The sequence below is a fragment of the Podarcis filfolensis genome, assembly GCF_964270895.1.
Source record: "Podarcis filfolensis genome assembly, chromosome: 2".
Lineage (NCBI taxonomy): Eukaryota > Metazoa > Chordata > Lepidosauria > Squamata > Lacertidae > Podarcis > Podarcis filfolensis.
In genome coordinates, this window is record NC_139605.1 from 42,933,599 (window position 1) to 42,956,556 (window position 22,958).

At 39.2% G+C, this 22,958-nt stretch overlaps 1 protein-coding gene across 12 annotated transcripts in view; it reads left to right on the forward strand.

Annotated features, from left to right (window-relative positions):
• ERC2 (ELKS/RAB6-interacting/CAST family member 2) overlaps positions 1-22,958 on the forward strand; it is a 512,280-nt gene that overhangs the window by 332,076 nt on the left and 157,246 nt on the right. For all 12 annotated transcript variants that reach the window (XM_083602952.1, XM_083602957.1, XM_083602950.1 and 9 more), the window contains one exon: positions 18,824-18,971. In XM_083602952.1, coding sequence (XP_083459078.1) covers positions 18,824-18,971 — 148 coding nt within the window. The remainder of the gene's footprint in view (positions 1-18,823; positions 18,972-22,958) is intronic.

The following is a 22,958-nucleotide window of genomic DNA, read 5'->3' on the forward strand; positions in this document are numbered from 1 at the left end:
AGTGATATTCCCCTGGGGACACTTTGGGAATTAGCGACATACTGTAGAAGAAAATGTAAATAATGAAAGAGCAAAGAGCAAGGTCATTGAGAACACAGCCTGTTAACAGAAGGCTCTTAATATTGAATCACTGCATCTCCATAAATTCTGTCAGCAGAAAAGTCATAATCTCTGAGATGCAGAAATGGGTCGAGCAATGTGGCTTGGATGTTTTGCCGATGTTAAATTGATTGTGGCTGCATTCCTGAGCAATCTTACTTGGCAGTAAAAAGTCCCATTCAAAGAAATTGAGTTTACTTCCAAGTAAATGTTTTCAGGGTCAAAGTGCCAGGGAAATAAAATTTCCAGATGATAATACCTGTAAGCAATTGGTTGGAATGGTTAGTTAAATATAATGGTATTGGCTCAACAACAACTACTTTATTACTGAAACGTGTAGCAATCGCTAGTGGAACTGTTGCATTTCTAAGGCATTAGCAGAGCATCTCTGCATTCCTTCTGAGCTCAGATGGTATTCTGCGCTCAAGCAGTTGGGTGAGATAGTTGTTTAGTTCTGCGCTATTTCACTCATAACTAACCGGGACAGTTTAATCAAGTGAACCAAAGGTTAGTGAGGGGAAGCTGGAATTATAATTTAAAAAGCTAGGGTATAATTAGATAATTGGAGAGGACAGCATAATATTGGGCCATAGGAGTGAAGAAGAAATGTAGCTCCTTTCCAGTGCAAATGAAAGTCATGTCTCAGAGGCTCTGCATGTGCCTAAGCTCACCAGGACCTAGGAGGAACAGCTGTGCACATGTCACGCTCTTGACACACGATGCCAGCACTGACACTAGAAGGCAAGGAACAACTTTCCCCCTCCCTCTACCAAAAAAAAAGCACTTGGCTATCCAGCAGCCCTGATCTGTGCATGGTGGACTGTACCAAGGTGGGCATATGAGTCACTCCATTCCCTTTGGTATGTTCTAAACAGGTACTTAAAATACTTGGATCCTTATTCTGTATTAACACATGGGGGTTGCTGGGGAAGGGAAGCATCCAATGCAAAACAAAAACCAAAAAAAGAGAACCAATCTCAGGATCCTGAAGAAAGAGCAGTGCACTTCTTATTAATACCAGAACAGACCTTCCTGGAAGGATTTTCTACAAGATATGGGACAACAACTAATAAACCATCATTAAAACATATAAAAACCTATTAAAAAGGAACATAAAGTTCTCATTGCCACCATTCGCATAGAACTCCATAGTCAGTAATACTAACCTTTTTTTCTATGTTTAGGGCAGTTTTTAATATTTAATGCTGTATTGTTTTTAACACTCGATTGGGAGCCCCCCAGATAGGCGGGGTATAAATAAATTATTATTATTATTAACATTTCAACTTGGATATTTTGCCCATAAAAACACCTGTTTTGAAAACACTGCAGACAAAACTCCTAAAGACCCACAGAAAAATACACAACTTTATATATTAAGTCTCAAAACTTAGTTGGCCTCAATTTTTAATTAAAACAAATTCAGGGGCCATCTTTAAATTTCCATCTTTTCAATGGCAGCAAAGTTTGTCTAAGCCAAGCTTGGTATTGCTTCAGGGACTGAAATGAGAGGTGAACTTGTAAAGCCCCCAAACTTTTTTGTAGCTCAAGTCAGAATTGAAATAGGAAGGAAGGTCTTGCCTAGCTCCTTGCTCACACATTTCTGCTGCTGGTAGCAGTACAGGGAAGTCTTAATTAGTTAAAGTCTCCAGAATTTCTAGCAAAATTTAACAGCTCTCTTAGAAATGTGAAATGACCTTCAAAGAATGTCAAGCATTTGCCAAAGGAAGCCCTGAATAGACTTCTAGGTTTTGGCAGCTGTGTTCTAAAAACTCGGCAGGTAAAAAATGACCACCAGTGAAGTCTATCCAAATGGCCTATTTCTTCACCCTTGCAATACACTCCCAGCAGATTCAAATGGAAACATTCGGATTGGTAAATGTGTACCTTTTGAGGATAATACTAAGATCCCTGTAAGTCATCACACACACACACAGCTGAGCTTTGATTGTGTGCTAAATCTGTGAGGAACTGGTGCCAAGATTATTCTTAACTTCATTTCTCATGACTTTCCATGTGCCACCCAAAGTTTTGTTTATTACAGAGTTGCATGGCATTGCATCCATGATCCATTTAGACCAGCTTTCTGTTCTTGCAGTGGCCAATCAGATACCAATGGGAAGCCTGAAAGCAGCACCTGAGCACCACAGCACTCTCCCCACTAGCTATTCCTGGTAACTACCATTCAGAGGCATAGGAAGTAGAACACAGCCATCATGACTAGTAGCCATTGATAGCCTTATCCCCCATAAATATGTCTAATCCTCTGGATAAATCTACGTAAGCTCCTTTATCATCTGTCCTAATATCTTCCCTACTATCGAAGTCAGTGTGACTGGGCTGTAGTTTCCCTGATCTCCACTCCCTCCTCTGGCTTTTTGAAGATTGGGCCATTTGCCTGTGTCCAGTCCTGTGATGCATCACCCAGGACCCATTTCAAAAAATGATAGACAGAGGTTCTAAAAATGCATTAGCGGTGTTCTTTAGTACCTAATGATGCTGTTCATCTGGCCTCAAAGACTTGAACTCATTTAAAGTAACTAGTATTATCTGACTGACTTCTTCTCATTCTTGAACTGCAATTCTGACCCACCCACCCTCCATACCAGTTGTAGAAGTGGCAAACAGTTGTCCTTTTTGGAGATGATTCAGGCAAAAATTGAGCAGTTTTATATAATCCTAGTTTAAAATCTCCACATTTTAGTATGTTTATTCGTTGAAGAACAAACAATGGAAATGAAGTCAAATTAATTTTATTTTTTCCCTCAGTGAAAAAAACCCCATAATTTTTTGTGAGTTAATCTGTTATCTCCCCTTGCCTGATAACCTTTAAGCTATTTCTCCTTTAGGCAAGTGATTGGGAATGCGTTTTATTGCTCTTGAAACAAAGTATTTCAGTCTGAAGAATGTAATTGGTGTGATTTACTACATTTTAAACATACAGGCAAGAGACTCCAAGATATTGCACTTAGGAATAGTAGACAAAGAAGAACTCACTGAACCTGAGCAGAATTGTTTTCTTTCTGTTACAGAAGGAAAATATACTTTATCTCTCTCTAAGTGCATTTTTGTTTATAATGTACTATAAAACCTAAAAGTGTCTATCATTCAGGTAATTGAAAAAGGAATGTGCCAGAATGAAAAGATGCTATATTAACTACTGAATGCATTTAAAAGGACAGGGTTTCCGGTGATAAACTTCTTGTTTCTATCCTCAAGTAAATTTCAACTCTTACCATGCAATCCTATGCATGTCTACAAAGAAATAAGTCCCGTTCAGTTCAAAGGGCTAAATTTCCAGGTAAGTGGGTAAAGGATTGCAGCCTTACAGTGCAGCCTATAGTTCAGTGGGTTTTACTCCATGCATGTGTGTGTGTGTGTGTGTGTGTGTACATACATACATATATGATAGATGTAGGAGGAGCCCTCTAACAGCAACACCACCACTTAGGACTGCCATTATAGTCTCATAGCAGTAGGAGCATCCTTGGCAGGAAAGCATGGAAAGTTTGGGTGATTCTTCCACTGAGTACCAGTTAACCAAATAAATAAAGGCCAGCAAATTAAATGGACTAAGTTCAGAGTTCCTGGTCATAGGCTACCTCCAATGAAATCGAAGAAATCAGTTGAGCAAAAGTGTGGCATAGGCAGAGGCATGAAGCAGATCTGTGGCAAGAAGCTAGACTTCAACTATGACCACCAGCCACAGAGTTTCCAGGTTGTTCATACTGCAAAACAAGCCTGACTTGGAGGCTTTGGTAGAGTTAGATCTTAGTACATGACCTCCTCTGTCCTATTTCTATCGAATGGGTTGGTCTTGCTGCTTTCCCGAACATCCTCTCCTTTTTCAGAAGAAGAAGTGCCAAAAAATAGTTTGGGTGGTGTACAGGTTGACTGTGCACCTGACATACCTCAGGCGGAGGATTTGATTCCTGATGCCTGGTCACAGATGTGGCTGGAAAAACTCATCATATGAGCCTTTGACAAATGACACTTTCAGCTACGTAGATCAGACAGGTGCAGGTGCTTTCAGTAAAGCAACACAGCTCCTGGTCCACAGGGGAAAGCAAGAGAGCATTCCCAGCTGAAAGAAAACTTCCTGTGGAGAAGCTTCTGGAAGGGAAGCTGTAAAGGAGATGGACAGATGATGAACACAAGAAAAGACTGGGAGAGTGGGAGAGGTTTGCCTGCGCTTTGGGTTTTCAACAAGACATGCCTGTAGCAAGCTGGTCATCTGCATTTGCCCAGAGCAACAAGTGGAAGTTGTTTTGTGCTTTTCATGGCAAGCTTCAACTGCACCAATACAGACCACTATCTGTACCTTTTTGCTAAAGCAGCATCCAAAGTATAGGGAGCACAGCCAGGACTGTCCTGGGATGGGGGACAGTAAGTAGCCTGTGTCAGTAAGAGTGCTGGGGTTGTATTCAAAGACCTGTATTTAGGTTTCCATGAAGGCAATTACCTGATAAAAAACCAACAATATAAATAAAGCCTCTCAAAGCAACATAAACTGGTTTTAACATACGATGTTTACCATAGCACATATAGACATAAGAGATTTGTATCCTTTGCTAAGCTAATGCTTAAAACTGAGATGACGATGATGAAAGTATACCATTGTGTCTTTTCAACAGAGAGATAGTGTTTCAATTTGTAAACATTATATGTTTGACTCTTACCCTCACAAACTGCAGACTTTTAAAGACATTAAGTCTGCCAAATTATAGCCACTTATTTTGGCTTGATCTATTTTCAGCTAAGAGCCATAGAGAGGGGCTGCCAAACTTGTTTCTTTTCATTACCTGTTCTATGTCTGGCTTAAAGTTTAGATTTTAGAAAATGGAAAAAAGCTGTTTGTGAAATCACAAGGCTCTAGAGCTCTTAGTTTCCTCTTAGTATCAACGTTTATTTATTTAGTTTTGGGCTGGGTTTCAAACAGCCAAAATTGGAAACAGAGAAGGTGACTCTGAATATCATTTATCTGTATGTAAGCGAACATTCAATGTACATTTAATTTAAAAAATTGCTGTTTCCTACGAGAGGGAGATATTTTTCACATTGTTAAAACATTTTTAGAGGTCACTAGGTGGTCATGTCACCAGCAGGGAGTTCTTGCTTGGCAGGCTGCATTAGCAGTTAGTAACAAATGCCTCCCAAGATTCTGCGTTCAAAAGGAGTTGCTTTGCAAGCAACAAATGCTTACAACCTGAAAACTGAAGAATAAAAAGTAGCAACAAGGGAAAAATGTTTGGAAATGTAAAACAGCATCTTTAGTGGCCAAATTGGACTGTTTGGGGAGTTGAAGATTACATGTCTACTTTAAACTTCAGTTTAGAGTTTACAGAAGCAATAATATCTTAACTACCTCACTTGGAAGTCACCATTACCAGCTATTGGACCACTGTTAATGTGTGCTTTGCTGCATGGGCTGAGAATTGGAATATATTTTTTCTTAACTTTCGCTCCTTTGAAGTTTTCAGTGATCTTTAATAGATTCTGATTTTTTCCTGTTTCAGTTTGGATTAATAGCTGATAACAAAAGAAACCTCAAACATGGAGCTTAAAATATGTGTGGTTTGCTTCCTTGAGAATAAATTGTTTTTTCAGAGTTCAGGGGCTGCATTATATTGCAGACAGACAAATTCAGATATTCAGAATATCTGGAGAAGAAAGTGCTAAAAATATAGCTGGAAAATTCCTGTATGCAAGATTGAGACTCTGTGCATGTGGAATATTTCTGAATGTTATTGTTGCATTGGGAATAATCCTAAGTGTGCAGTTCAATTTTCTTTGAATGCAATTGTCATTATTATGTATTAGATCAATTTTATTCTCTACCATAGGAACAAGTGATTGAAAACCATGGCTTCACCAAGGTGAAGGAAAGGGATCTTGGCAACAAAGGAACAAACTGGACCATTGGTCCATCTGCCTCAGTATACTGACTGGCAATAGGTCTCCAGTGTTTTAAAGAGGAGCTTTTCCCGACCCTATCTAGAGATACCCTTCAGGCACTATGTGAATTCAGTGCTTAACAGATTCCAGGGCTTGGCCAAAAAGATGGAACAGCTCTGGATGTTAATTTTTGTCTGACACGTTTTGTAGAAGATAATTCATTGACTTTTTATTGGTGTTCTATTAAGATTTAGCTGGACTAGCATGTGAGCTTCTTTAACCATTGTTTTTTTCTCCTTTCTCCATTCTCTCCCCTCTTATTAAAAAATATATATGAACAAGTTTAAGTTGCAATTCTGTCCACACTTACCTGGGAGTAAGTTGCTCTCTGCTTGGGATAAAGATCTGTCATCTGTCTTACAATGAAATCTGCAGCAGTGTGAATATCCATGGCTGTTTGCTTGGTTTTCTGACTTCCCCAGACATATTTTTTCCATTTATATACATGTAATATACATTTATATACATGTACATATTATATACATAATAAACACAACAGCCATTTATTAAGAATTGTGTTGATTCTGCAGTTTCAATTATTTCAGGTCGCCATTGCTATTCTCCCACCGTTAGTGTTTAAAGGATGGAGATTCTGCTCATTTAAAGGACACCTTGAATAGTATGGCTGGTGCTTTAAGTAAAAGCTCCCAGGCTATAGGCCACGCAACACTTGACAAGTGCTCTTTTGCCTGCCTAATGCTAGCACTCTTAATACTAATGGAAACAAGAGTGATAGAGCCTGGCGGCAGGCCTTTATGCTTGATACACCTTACCCAAGTGAATGGAGATGCATTAGTATTAAACCGAAGCAAGCAAAATCCTATGTGGTGGGCCTTGTTTTACACAGCTGCTCCATTGTCTAAACTTGAAAAATTCCACAGCTCAGCTCCATACTAATTTTAAGTGGGGAGAGAGAGGATAATCCCTTTGTTCAATTGCTCTGCGCTATTCAAAGGAAGATGACAAAATGCTATTAGTTAAAGATGTGGCGTGGGGCTTGTTTGTTTGGGTTGGCTTAGTGTGGCGTACTTAAAGGCATCACAATAAAATAATAACATTAAAACCCGTAAAACTCAACATGAAACAAGCAATGTCACAACAGCCATAAACATTCTCTCACTAAAAGACCAAAGGACAAACCACTTCCAACAGGCCTATAATAGCCTCTGAACAACCCCTTTGAAAAATGTAGGCTTTACCCTGCTTATAAAACACCAGAAGAGACATCCATTTACACACACACACACACACACACACACACACACACACACACACACTGCAGGTTAAGCTTACTGAGCTCAGATATGAGTTTCAGGGACTCATAAACCTTAGCTGAAAGAAGGGGCAAGCTTTGCATGGCCCGAGTTTTGCAAAATAGTCACCTTCACAGCAGCAAGAACGTAGGTAGCAAAAAATTGAAAGCCAGCATCTGGCTACAGTCAGTGACTGGATCCGCAATCTGGCAGATTGCACTAGCTGGGAAAAAAGCCCACACTTAAAATAGTTAAAATTTAATTCATTTTGTCAGAATGTTACCTAAACGAGATAATTACATGGATCCCTGTTCAGGGGCAGACCTAGGTAATAATGACTCCCTGGGTGAGGCCAAAATTTGACAATGCCCCTCCCCAATCTTTGTGGTGCCTTCCCAAAAACAGGTAAGGGTGGTGTCAGACTTTGGGAAGGAGCTGTGAGGCTTGGGCAGGGTCTTAGAGTCCTCCTACCTCTGTCCAAAAGCTGGGCAAGCACTAGCTAGGCTTGGGGAAGAAGGCCTCTAGGACCCTGGCAGAGCCCTCATGCCTCCTTCCCAAATCCCAGGAAGGCGCCCCCTTGTCCCCGCGCCATGTGTGGGGGAACCGGTTGTGCCTCCCTAAATCTACGTCTGCCCTGCTTCCAGCTCTTTGGTGTATGATATTGTGTCAACCAGGCTTCAGCCACCAGCTTTACAAACTTCTTTTTTGGACTGGGTAGAAACAAAAACATATTATATAAGAGGTGTGTGTGTGTGTGATACTACTGTTCATATATTTTATGAGTATACAAAACATAAGGAACAAAATGGAATGTATGTGCACCAACCAACCACAATCATCTTTCTGCTCTCCACACACCCTGCTCCCTAAATTGCCTCCTCCTTCCCTTTCAATCATTGCAGTAGCCCTTGGGGGAGAAATCCACCTCAAAGGCCACCAGGCTCTTTTCTTCTAGCAGCACATTAAAGAGGGAGAGATCCAATCTCCCTCCTTTGTCTTTCCTTATTAAGGCTGGAGTGCCAGTAATGCCACACCAAGGCTCATGCAGCACAGCCTCAGGTATAACTTAAATGGGAGGGGTGCTGCCCTATAAGCTTTCAGGAACCTTTCATTCATCTCAAGCATTTATTTGCACCTGTACACATTCAAGAGAGAATAGCCCCCAGAGTTATATATTATATATGGAGAAGGGTGTGCCTTATTTGGTTACCATACAGCTTTATCACTTTTTCCAGTCAAACAATTCAATAGTGAAGAATCATTCTTCTATGGCGTGTTAAAGAGAAAGTTCAACAAAACTGGGAAGCCTAATATTGACTTAAAAATAATAATAATCTCCCTACGTGTGGCTACTACTGATGGCTGCACAGAAGCTCCAGGAGATGCAGAATCCAGTTTCTCTGCAATGTAATAGGATATGGCCACTGGGAGTATATTATACAGTGTTTGTATAGTATGTAGTGAATTCAAGGAATACGTTTTGACCTAGAAGCTTTTGAATGGTTTTGGTCTGACGCTCCTCATGCTTTCTCTCTTACTTATTATTGCCATGTTAAAAGGGCAACTGAGAGTTAAATAATGCAATCTGTGGGCCCCAAGTTTTCTCTGTTTTCTCCCAAGTACATGCACTCAGGAGGCTCTGCCTAAATGCCTTATTTGTGGTGGACTTAAAGAACGTGAGGTCTGGAGGTGACAATGTGAGAATGGGCCTTTTCTGTAGTGACTTCCCCTTTTGTGGAATTCTTTCTCCAGGGAGTTTCTCCTGGCACCTTCATTACATATATTTTAGGCACTAGTCAAAAACGTTCCTTTGGCTGATTAATATTCTACAATCTTTTAAATGTGTCCTTGGGAAGGAGGAGCTATTGTTTTGTTGTTTTCGTTTTAATTATTTACCCATATTTTTCTCTTGTATTTTATTCTGTGATCTGCCTTGAGATCTTGTGATGAAGGGCAAGATATAATTTAATTAAATAAATTTGATTATTCATTTGGGGAAAGGATCCCACTTCTCACTTATGTTCTAAGGTACTTCCTCTAAATTTTTGCAAATATACACGATGGCTATAGGCAACAATACTCTAACATATTTTATCAGACATTGGCATTTGATATGTAGTAAGATTTGCCTTACCAATTGGCAAGTGCTACAGGAGGCTAAGCTATCCCACAGTAAGTGTTCAGCCTTGGATATTTTAGTCATCGCTACGGACTCCACATTTCGTATCCTTTTCTAATACACTTTCTATTCTTTCTTTGAAATATGATCCTTTTTCCAGTTCTTTAGCCGTGTATGAGTCAGCCTGCCTTATTTTTGTTAATATTGCACTTTTGTACATGCTCTGTTTGTTCACAATCACCTTTGTGCTATTGCTAGAATTATTTCCACTTTCTTCCATTAAGCTTAGGTGTTTTTGGAACACCCCTTGTTTTGTTTTGGGAACATTGGAGTGTTTTAAAGTTTGGCTGCTCAACTTAGGGATAAATATCTTATCTCCTCCATTACTTTTGCCATAAGGACGCCAAAAAAACCCCTACTCTTGTTTATATTCCTAGGTTATTCATATAACCAGCCTTGAAGATTGGTCATGTGATTCCAGGTTCAGGTGCAGCTCAGTTTATAAGTTTTTGCCTCATTCACACCTGTCTCCATATTCAGTGCAGGTGGCTAGCATTTTCCAGCCCATGTCGGCACAGTACATTTATCAGTACATTTACAAACAGGTTAGAATCATAAAATTGTAGAGTTGGAAGGTGTCCTGAGGGTCATCTAGTCCATTTCAGATAATCTTATCTAAGTCAAGAAAGCATATTAAACTTCAGAATTAGAGATAGTCATAACTCAAGGCTGGAATTGGTCCATTTCTTCAGCTGCAAGAGAACCTATGTACATTTGAACTTTAATTTGTCTCTATTTACCCCCACCAGCAGTCCCCCGCTTTCCTTGCATGCTGTATTATCAATTTGTTTGGAGAGCAATGGGCTCATTCGTAAACTGAGTTGTAGTTTGACATGAAAGTTATACATTCATTGCTACAGTTCTGAAGGCTGTTGTTATAGGGTTGGCATACCTAGAAAATGTGGGTTTCAGGTATATTGGATCTGAATTATGAACATATGAACTTTGTATCCATAGCATTTGCTTGCAGGTTTGACAAGAAAACCAGACACAAAAAACAGTAAAGCAATTTATTACTCATTGAAGCTCTTCACATAATTGTGAACGCAGCCCTTGAATCTATAAGTGCTGTTCTTATCATCACTCTTTCCTTTGGGCTATTGCAGTGTTATTTAAGACAGAAACTGCTATCTCTGCTCACCTGCTCACCACTCAATACTGAGAAGACTCTCCATGATAAACAAGTCTCAAATCTGCCAGGATTCCCCCACCACGACATGGATGGTTTTATTGGTTTAGTGGGCTAAACTCTTTTGCAAAACTCAATTTTGGTGATTTCAGTTTAATCCAGTATTTGGTGAGGTTTATTAGGTTTATTGTATCAATAAGGCCCAATTGTAAACTAAATAATAACAACAATTTGTTACTTATACCATGCCCGTGTGACTGGTTGCCCTAGCCACTCTGTGTGGCAAAAGAGAATGTCTTCTCTTTTCGTGCTGAGGCATACAGTAAATAATATTTTATGATTGATAGCAACTTCATTCCATGCATACCTTTTAGTTTCAGCTGCCAAAAGTGGAACCTTTTTCTTTTAAAAAAAGCAATTTTCTTTTTATTGCATCTTCAGTCTTAAGTTATGACTGCAATCTTTTTCAGCACTCTGAATAGGTAAGAGCAAAATTCAGATGGGGGGGGGACAGAATTCCATGAATTTTCAGACACAAAAATATTTCTGATTCATGAAGCCTTTGCAAGTTTCCTTTATATTTCTTCCTGATACTATGGACAGAAAGGTTAAGCATATGTAGTTTCTAACTGAAAAAACTAATTGTTATGTCTATTAGACAGTATCCATAAGAGCATCATAAATAGTTTCTTGTTGTCTTTGTACTCGACTACACAACCAAATTAGCCAGTAGAAAGTATTAATAGATGGGCTTAGTCTACTGTGCAAGCCTAGCATTTTTTTCACAGTTACAGTTCAGGAAGACCCATTTCCTTGTGCCTATTTTGGTCTACTTGAAACTAGCACCGTTCTAATCACTCATCTTGGTTTGTGATCAACAACCCCCTTCCCCCCCAAATCTTTACATCTGCCTTTTGTAAAAGCTGCTTTCTTAGTCTGCAACAAATTTGGGAATCATTTACCCACCAAAGAAGATCAATGAGTAAGCTGCCCTACTCAAATTTGAATCATATGACTTGCATGCTCCTGGAAATGCCTGCAGCCACTTCTTTAACAAGGAAGTCATAATTAGTCAACATGGATCTGGTATCTGACTCTTTTCATGCCTATCTTTAAAGTACTAATTAAGGAAATATTTGTGGACTGTTGTCTGAACTCCTCCTCTCCTTGATTCTTGAAATAACTTGGATCTGTTCCATATTTTCCTCACCTCCCAGCAATGTTCTTCCTTCAGATCTGTTGCCTTTTTGACACTATTTATCTTTTAAATTAAACTAGGGCAGTTAGCCCAAGAAGTACACTTGATAGTGATTTTGTTTCAGTAGCACCTATATTAGTACCTCATCACTCTGAGACACAAAGGTATTTCAAATCTGGCCAGTTGTTTGGCTTTAAGGGCTTTTTGTGCACCCGGGCTCAGTAAACCCGAGGGATGTGATAGGTAGAAATGAAGACAAGATAGCATTTTGGTATCAAAATGGCCACAATTTTATTAATTGCAGATGCAAGTGGGCTTTGACATAGGCACTGGATATGGATTCTGAATCAACTTGCCCGTCTGCTGGTTGATTAAGCCTTCAGAGTCAATCCTGGATTTAAGGATCACCCTATGACCTGAATCAAATCTGGGCAAATCTTCCAGGAGGCCATTTGGGAAGTTCTGTGGCATTCAGGCAGAAACCTTTCCCTGGACCCCTTTCCCTGGGTACCTTGATACTTTCCCACCAACAAGTTGTGACAGTTGCTGTGAGGTAGGTGAAACCTCCAGACACCCCTCATTTTGTCTGCAGGCGATTTCCTCCCTGGTCTAGAATATGGTGACCAAAACGCTTCATAGCAAGGTATTAGGCACACCCTGCCCACTCATCCCGGCAGGACCAAAATTATAGGGTGGGGCATCTGATACCACCTGCGCTGACTGAGAACTTTCATGCTGGCTTGGAAAAGCTTTCATGCTGCAGCTCAGCAAAGCAAGTTCTGATGAATAATTAGGAAATCTGTACAGCATATTATCAGGAAATTTGAACCGTGATGTGCTTTAAATATCATATCATATCATCTCGTAAGTAATTAACATAAGATTCTGAAAAGCGTGATGTGGAGTTTCTGCCTATGGCTCTCTACTTCTTCAGACAACAGCACTGTTAGATTCTGACTGACATTTTTCTGAATCAGAACAAGTTTTTCTTCTCTTTGACAATTCTTAATAGGTTCTTAAAATACTGAATATTATGTTGTTATTTATTTTATAATTACAGCATGGCTTTATTAGTTCATTTTCTTTTGATTATGGACAAAATAAAAGTTTTGTCTTAAAATCTGTCATCTGTAGTAGCTGAATAATGACAATGTCGTGTGGTGGCACACCCAAAAAATCTGAAAACCCCCCAGCAACTATATCACTATAAAAGGTAAGTGCAGAAAGGCCCTGAGTTCAACAGAAAGAAGTCATTCTGGAGTTAAATAGAAGAAGTGAAGACACCTTACCTATTCCTCATCTATATAGTCCTTGGCTTTCTTTTGTTGTGGTCTGTTTGACATTTCCATCCTGGAAAGTAATTTAGTTTCTGGACAAAGGTAGTCAGTATTTGGTTTGTTCACAAGGATAATCCTGTCATTTATGTAACTCAAAGCTTTATGGAACATCAATATTAGGCTTGCATTCTACAATAATATATTTTAGAAGATTCTTACACTTTGATTTTGAGTTATTTTAAAAATGTTGGTTAGAAAAACAATAATTTTCCACGCAAGGCTTATAAATTCAAGTGAGCTTCAAAATGGGTTGAATACTATGCTCAAGGGATCAAACCATTCTTTCTACAAACAACTTTTATCTTGGTCCTTTATGCATACAAAATACAATGGTGAAAGACAAGTAGCTTGACAATGACAGATTGCCTATAGTATTGGTTCATCCTGTTTGGCTTAGCTGGACTTTGAGCAGAGCTATGTTCCACACAAACAAAACCTTTGTATTCACATGCAATTGGATTCACTCTCCAGTATTTCTGATCCTTTGTGTTGTTAATTTTTTTGTTGAGCATCCACTAGGTTGAAGCAGTTAAACTTATATTGCATCTCTACAAAATGCAAAATGGCTGTCCACACAGGGAAGGGTTTGGTTCTGAAGTTTTAAATTTAAACAGAGATACTGAGATTTAAAATGTTTTATGAAAAGTGCTTGCAATATACAGTTAAGTGCAAGATTCAAGTGCTTTCATGATTGCCATACACAATGATGAAAAAATAAATAAATTATGCATTCTTATCTGGATTCATATGAACCTAAAGCAGAATACAACCATTTTAAATTATAGTCTTCAGTGTCTATCTGGTTACTTTGCGTGAATGATTTGATGATCACATAGGGGCAGAGGCGCTATCTTCTAAAAAACATTGAGGAGGGGCCAACATGACGTCCTGACACACACAATGTTATGCTATGTCCTGATGTCACTCCGCACCCAGCTCTGTGTTTCCCTAAACAATGGGGGCCCACAGCCCTCTTTAAAAAAAACAAAACATTGAGCCTTGGCCCCCAGGAATTGGCGCGCATGCATAGGGGACAGAATTTGAAGTGCAAATTTGTCAGGTGTATATGGGTCAGTTGATTGGATATTTCTTGAAGTATAAAGAGCTAGTACTACTTTCATAACAGGTCAAATTACATGTGACACACAGTTGCATGTAATGCTTCTGTTTTGATTTATTTATTTCAACAATTTGTATGCCACTTAGCACATGTGGCAGTCGGCGATCTGGAATAAAGACGGGCAGATGAAGAAGTGTTTCGGCCTTTCATCTTGTGTTATTTTTCTGCTCACCCCACAAACCTCTTTTCTTTCTGCAAGGAAAATATACAAGGGTGTGTATGTTTTTTCTCAGTGGCTCAATGGGCGTTGTGGTCCTGATGAAAATCTTCCCAACCCTGAAATTGCTATCAGGTTCTGAATGGAAGGGTCCATTGATGCTGCCCTCTAAAGGTGGTTTGAGGTTTTCAGGACAGTTTTCATGGGGGCCATGATTTGAGAGGAAAGGGTTAACCACTTCTCCATGTGCCACAGTCTCAATCCCAGCTGCTATTTAAGTTTATAAAAGAAGACAATTTACTTGAAATCATGCAGTTAATATCATACCTACTTTGGTCCTCAGTGCCATGATTAGAATGGAAGAAGGTTTTAAACATTCAACTCACTTTTTTCCAACACATTTAACACTGTCAGTCGCTGAAAGGTCTCCCAGCATATTTCACTTTCTCTTGCCTATTTAAAAGCCTGCACTTTTAATCATGAGGGAACTGAAGGATGCATGTGTGGAAAGGGGGGAGGAGTGGAAACATGCATTTTGCTTTTACACATCACATCATCCCCACTGGTGCTAATGCAATTTAGCTCAACATGGCAGTATCTCGACAAATAAAGCCACAGTTTCATACTGCAACAGGTACTGTTGTGTAAAAGTAACATTGGAAACTGGAACAGAAGTGCTAGCACTATAACCACAAAAGCTAGCACAATGCACCCCACACCTGAATGCTACCTGAAGCTCATATTGGTCAACTCTGTCACATATATCTAGAATTTTGAACTGCCATCTGTGAAGTTATTATGTATTAGGCTCTTACGCAAATTATGCTGCATGGATTAAATATTTTAATTGTAGATAATGTTCCTTTGTGTATTTCCTTAAAGGCACATGTGCAACCATTGTGGATTAATAGCATGTTTGAACATAACTTTTTTTTCCTTTTTGGGGTGAAAGAAAGAAGTTGTTTCAAATAGGATCTCTCATCACTGTCTCTCTGACATTACCTCCTACTGAACTTAAAGTTGAATACTTGGGGTCAGAAGGGAAAGAAAACAACAATTATAGAGACAAGTTGATTGAGCGGTTTCTTTTCCATTCAGTTATGATTGGAACATGAAGAGTGGGGTGTATATTGTTAGTTCAAACATTTTCAATTACAGTGTTTTAATTGCATTTTTGTGTCCTTACACAAAATGCATTCCATAATAATGGATGTAAGAATTACAGTACCGGTTGCTCTTGCTTTTTCGTATTTGTTAACATATGAAATCGTAATTTTATATCAGTCACTTCATTTATCTACTTTTCTAACAGTTATGGACAGTTCCTATTAATAAAGCTGAGAATATTGTTCTCTGACTAATGTAGGTGAGGGAGTGAAACAGAAGTGTTTACATTATTCCCTTTTAAATAGACTGTGATGTGGCAAGGCAATTTAAAAAAAAAAAGATTTCTAGGAGACTTCTTAAAATGGTTAATCTCTTAAACAGCAATCAAAAGAGAGCATTTGCTAGTGTTTAATTCTTAACAGGATTTTTTTTTTAGTGTAGCTAAAACCATTTGTGTGTGTGTGTTTTCTTCATTCTACTCCTACAAATTAAAATATACTCTTTTTGACATTGTTTAGACTGTGGATCTCTTGAACACACATGTATGTGCTTGTTCTTACACAGAAGCACACTTCTTCACATACCGTATTTCTTATATGTGTACTAAATGAATTTAGAATGTATGCATATGTGCATTCGCATTCTCTTTCGGTATGAAATTAGTGCCTGAGGGGCAGCCATGTTGGTTTTTGGACCCATTGATCAGTGACACCTTGCGCTTCTCCAAGTCACTCTCCCAAGCACCCTTGTCCTGATGATCACCTTCATCTGACCATCTGTAGCAGATTTGAAGCACCCAGTCTACATCAGCCCAGCCATTCCCTTCAACCCTGTTCCACTTGAGGGTCTAACACAGGCATAGGCAAACTCGGCCCTCCAGATGTTTTGGGACTACAACTCCCATCATCCCTAGCTTACAGGACCAGTGGTCAGGGATGATGGGAGTTGTAGTCCCAAAACATCTGGAGGGCCGAGTTTGCCTATGCCTGTTCTAACACACACAGAAGGTGATGCCTTTTTGATTATCCCAGAGCAGGAAGCCCCTACCTGCCCAAATGGTGCTTGCTTCGGTTTGATTGAAGTTTTCCTTCCTCTTCTATGACGGGGAATTGAGATAGATAGAGTTCCTTTATGCCCTTTTGCCCCACTGAAGAGTTCTGTTTCACTGCTGCTATCCCAGGATAATAAACATCATTTGAAGGATACTTTTGCTACATGGAATGTTTAATATATATGTCTTCCAGAGCGGCCATCTCCTGTATAATGCTTCTGCCCAATTTTCTGCTTAATAATTTACAATGCTAAAGAGATTTCATCACTGTGTGTTGAATATTAATTTTCTTTTAAGGGGTTTTCTCCTTTGCCTCCTATTTCAGTGTTCAAAGGAGCATGTAGGCTCCTTCTACTGAGAGTTGATAGGCTCAGAAAATGTGAGAATTTCGTTATTTTCCCTCAAGTGGAGTTGATTTATTTGTGAGCAGAATTAAGAGGAGAGGAGGCCAATGAGAAGGACTGGGAGTGTATTCGTTTTGAATTCAGGCGGAAGGTTAAATCCGAGAGAAGTTACCCTTTCCACTGGTGGAAGGGTAATAAGCCCCACAATATTTATTTTACTTTAAAGGGGTGAAGCCAATAGGGAGAAGGGATGTGGTTTGAGGAAGAAAGGGAGGGGACAAAGAGCCCACTGATACTTGTGCACAAAGGCCCCCAGAGACCTGCACAGGACTCCACCACTAATCACTATTAAAGAAACAAACTGAGTGGTCCAGGCAATATGGGTTTGCTGGGTAGCCTGTGTATATTTCTATGTAAACTAACCACTTTGCTGTTCTGTAACGAGAATCTGTGACATTGTCATATTTTCCCCTCATAGTCCCATCAATATTTTTCTCTTACATTTTGTGCCCACTTAATTATGAAATATTTCACATGTTCAGATTTTCTAGAATGTATCAAAAGCAGAGTATATATTTATGATAAAAATAAGTGCATTCTTTATTATTAGTTTTACAAAATATAGGCACTAATTTTGTTATTGAGAGGAGACATTAAAAATGTGCAAAACTGGTCCTGTAGGGATCTAGGGCTATGCTGTACGGTGGTTTCAATAATGTTCTATTAACTTTTCCACAAGAACAGATATGTTAGCCCAATGTTTGGGGTCCATTCTGGAGACATAATCTCATACAAGCTTGGTATTGTAAGAAGCATTCTTCTGACATGTAGTTATATCCACTTTAAAATATATAGCCCAGGACTAGCAGGACCTGATAGTGGTAGCTAACTGGATGAGGAGACATAAACTGCTTTTGAACTGACACTATAATATCATGGTAGTTTTCAGCCTTTTTAGTCCTGAGGCTCATCTTTAACTTGAACATGATTTTAGATACCCATTTCTTATTTTTTTCTTTTTAACCATCTATTTGTATGGCGGTAGTACTGCTGTCGTGACCCACCTTAGATCAGGCTGTGACTTGGTTTTGGGTCCTGACAGACCAGTCTGAAGACCAATATGATCACCTGCCATGGGTGGGTTTAGTCATTTCTGTATGATGAAGTCCCCAGTTTCAGTGTTATCCTGATCCCACAACTGCTCTAAATATCTTGTTTCAATTTGTTTCTATCAGTTTCATCCAAGCCACTGTGGAATGTCATGGAGCAAGGCTAATAATAATAATAATAATAATAATAATAATTTGCCTGAATGCTGTACATATGACAGTGTAATTTAATTTTAGCTTTTATATAGAGAAGACGTATGGTACCATCATATGCTAAAATGTTGTATCATCAGGTGTTAAATTTATTAGGTTCCATCATGTTTAGATATTTGAGTTGTTGATTGGTCAGATTGAACAAAAAAAGCTTGACACGTGAAATTTTGGAACTCTTTTAGACACCCCAATATCCTTTACTGTCTTCACATTCCAAGTAATGAACTGAAATGAACCTTTCTGCAATTTAATTGTTGCAGCCTTTGCAGTGTGCAGTTTTAAACACACTATGAAAATTAGCAATATTTGGACTCTTTGAGTTCCTTAGATTTATGTTGCAGTCATTGAAGTCTGGGCTATTGCCTGAATCAAACAGGTTCAAAATTGATCATAAGCAGTACATAGAATTGAACCTAGAAAATTTGGGCTGGTACATTGTATGCAGAATAAGACATGCATTCATGATGCCTAATATATTCATGTTGCCTCTTTTGCTTTAGAGGCACTAAAATATTCAATTAAAAAAACATATGTTTTCCAAGCGTTTTCATTTTTTTTTTTAATCTTATCAGACAGGAAGCACTCCTTGCTGCCATCAGTGAAAAAGATGCAAATATTGCCTTGCTTGAACTGTCTGCTTCAAAGAAAAAGAAAACTCAAGAAGAAGTGATGGCTTTGAAAAGAGAAAAAGACAGATTAGTCCATCAGTTAAAACAACAGGTTGGAAAACACTTTTTTTCCTTATCATTCTTTATGGGGATTTGCAATTATTTTCCCTGCTTTCTTCTAACATGAAACTAAGTCTTTAAACCAAGCCTGCCTGTGACAGCTGGAAAGAAAGGTAGGATAAGGATACATATTGCCTTACTACTATTTTATTGGTGTTTAGTCTTCAGTTGCATGTCGGTTCAGCTTGTTCAATATGTTCTTCGGTCATGTCCTGTTTCCCTTTTTCCATCGAGGCTGCCACGTAAATGATTACACAACAGCAGAAAGCATCATACTGAGATATGTTCCTTCTCTTGAATCCTACTAACCCTTTATGTTTAGTTCCCATTTTGTATACTGTATTCAGTGCTTCTTTTGGGATGGTACTTACCGCTATGGAGTATCATCACCTCTTCTTCTCTTTGCTGCACATGGCAGCCATTTTGTGCTGGCGCCCATGCCACTTTTATCATGACATGAGTGCTAGAATCTCATTTTTTAAAAATAAAATAAAATAGTAAAACCCAGATCTACTGTACCTGCCTATTCAGATGCTGTGTTATAGCTGCTTGTTAGCTTTCTGCAAGGTTATCTGGAAGTTACAAATGGATCTCAGCAGAAACTGAACTATAATTTGCTTCTGTTCTGAAGTGCAAATTGTAGGAATGCTAGGTTGTATGTTCTAAATATATGTTTTATCTGAAAATAATTATTAAATTGCATTCCTTTTTACTGATAAGGAAAAATTGCCATAGAATACATCCTATAATGCAGTGTGGGGTCGTGGTTGGAACATATTATTTGGATCAAATTCAAATCACCACTCAGGCAAGGAGCTCACTGGGTTACCTTGCGCCAGCCACCATCTCTCAAACTTAGCTATCTTTCATGGTTGGTGGGGCGATAAAATAGATAGGTGTGCCTTCCTGAATGCCTTGATATAAAGGTGGAATAATAAAAAAAATGGAATGAATGAATGAATGCATGATTAAATATGCATATACAACAACCAACAGACTATGATAAACTATTTTAGCTGGGGCACTCTTTTTATGTCACTATTAAGTTTCTAATGGTTCGGTCCATGCATTAAGGAAAGAGAAGCATAATCAGATAACCTAGATGCTAAAGCTGTGTTGTGTGTAGTAGGAATGTATTGTCAAACCTTTTTCTCCTGTAGAAACCCTGGGGAAAGTAGATGAGAAAAAGAGATGCTTTAGAATGAGCCTTTATTGGATATTTCCCACTGTGTGACAGTATCAGCCTTGATTTTTGTTACTCTTACTTGCAAAGTAGGAAAACATCCCTAGCCATGCCAGTCATACCAGTCTCACCCAACCCTTTGCAAGTAACCAGCTTGTCCTTCAGAATTCAGTCATTCATAGATGAGCATGCCATGTAAGCATTGTATTGGATCCCTCCAAACATATCAATGTTATGATTCTTCTCCTTGAATCATGCATTGTATGGTGTAGCTTTCTACCCCTTAAGCAACAGGATGCAAAACTGTTGCTTCTCCCCTTCCCTGATCTTCCTATAGTTCTGACCTCATGCGCCTAATCATTACAGCTTCTTCCCACAGGTCTATAGACATAGGAAACAGCCCCAGAGCATGAACATATCATCCATTTGTGATGCTGACTTCATCACAGACAATGGTGCCAAGTACCTGGGTTCCAGTCATGATGCCCATGTGCCTCAGGTCAGTCAGCTGGATAGGAGACATTGTACCCAAACCTTGTAAGCCCAGTAGGTCCATCAACACCTTTCTCTTACTTTTACAAATTGATTTCTGGATTCTCTGTAGCCACAGCTGAGTGGCATGGACTCGAACACTATTCTCTTTATTTTCTAGGTAATAGAGATATGTTCAGCTTACGTCAGATAACTTCCCTCTTTTCTCTTTCTGCACCTCTTGCTTGGGGGCAAATACAGGTGGATTTTAAAAGTCATTTTCCAACATTCTGCTATGCTATAGCACAGGCATAAGCAACCTTGGCCCTCCAGCTGTTTTGGGACTACAGTTCCCATCATCCCTGACCACTGGTCTTGTTAGCTAGGGATCATGGGAGTTGTAGTCCCAAAACATCTGGAGGGCCAAGTTTGCCTATGCCTGCTGTAGCATGACCAATAATACAGCACAAGGATGTGGCTATCAACAGATAAAGGGATAAGGTTCACTTTAGGGTCACCAGGGGATTTGATCTGTCCCCAATATGTCTTAGAGTGTACTACTTTAGTTCCTCTTATTTGACCCTATAGGGCAGGGGTGGGGAACCACATCCAGCTGACAGGCCATGTCTCGTACTCCCAATAGACAACATTTGACTGGTGATGTCAGGTGATGTGGCACTTTGAAGCCCCAACTATCAGATGATTGTGCCCTTGCAAAGAGCCCTACACCATGCTTGGAAGCCCCATCTATTAGCTGGTCATCGTGACTTCAAAGCACTGCCTAGAGGTATTTGCAAAGGGCTTGCAGTTTGAAGTGCAAGCAATCAGCTGATTTTTGGTGCTTCATCAGCCCAGCTCAGTTGATCATTGGCATTTCAGAAGCCATGTATGCAGTACTTCTGAAACCTTGTTGATCAACTGATCGAAGGTGCTTCAGCAGCCCATTTTGCCCCACCCAAGCTACCTTTTAACTGTTCACACCTGACATCTTATATGATGGCAGGTGACTGGCAAGAGGGCATGGCATGGTCAAAATGGCCTGGTGGGCCTAATTAGGCCCATGGTCTGGAGTGCTACTTTTGAAAACACGGTTGTGCTGAATGAAACAAATTGATCAATGCCCCTGGCATTGGGTTGCTTGGCCTTTGCTGAAACAAATTACAATTGCTTTTCACAGAAATAACATAAGGATCTTCACTTCATACAACATTTATTTGGAACGTATTAAGAGACACAAATAGTGACAACTATTAACATGTAAATAGGTTTCAGAACACTTTTATTGGTTTCAATTTTAATATGATTTTGTTCTATTTGAATGTATTGGATTATTTTTATGAATCATGTTTGTTGCTGATGCACCTCAAGAAATGTGACCGAGAGTCTGTAGCAAAAAAGAATCATGTATTTTCCTGTGATCTATATGTTCATTTCATTATACTTTCTAGTTATATGCTGGGCAAGAGAAAAGACAGACCATCATTTTTTGTAATAAGGGGAAGAGGCTCAAATCAAGCCATTTCTAAATATATAAATGCCTTACAAATCAGCAAGATTGGGATGTTTCCCAGTCAGTTCTTTGTAAAGCTTATAACAGCTGGGTTGTGTGTATTGTAAAGAGTTATATTGTGTGCCTTTTAAATTCATTAGTACATTTATATCCCACCTTGGGATATTTATATCATGGAACTCAAGCCAGTGTACAAGGGGTTGCCAAGCAGACCTCCCTATCTAGCCTATGACTGGATCAAAGCCTGCTTAATTAAAATAATGTGGCCTAAACCCATGCTCTAGTCTGGTTGGATACTACTTTACAGAGATATCTCAATGGGTTTGGATAATATTGGTGAATCTCAATACAGTGGAACCTTTGTTTTCGAACTTAATCTGTTCTGGAAGATCGTTCAGCTTCCAAAAAGTTCAAAAACCGAGGATCAATGGACTGGCTGCAAAGTCAATGGGGGGGGGGTATGAAAAATGCAGCTCGGAAACTGTTTGGCTTCCTAAAATTGTCTGAAAACCGGAGCAGTTACTTCCGGGTTTTTGGCGTTCAGGAGCCGAAACATTCCAAAACAGAGGCATCCAGGAATCGAGGTTTGACTGTATCTCTGATGTTAAATTGTGGGAATTACTATTGAAATGGAATGGTGCATCTTTATTTGGAAGAAAATAGAGGCTTTCAGACTGCAAACCTATAATCTCTTTCCTTGGATTAATGTTCATTAATGACATTAACTCCTGAGAAGACATGTATGGGATTATGCTTCAAATCACAGTGAAGAGAAGTTATAACTAGGAAAAGTAGTCCTTCTAACCCTGAAGGCA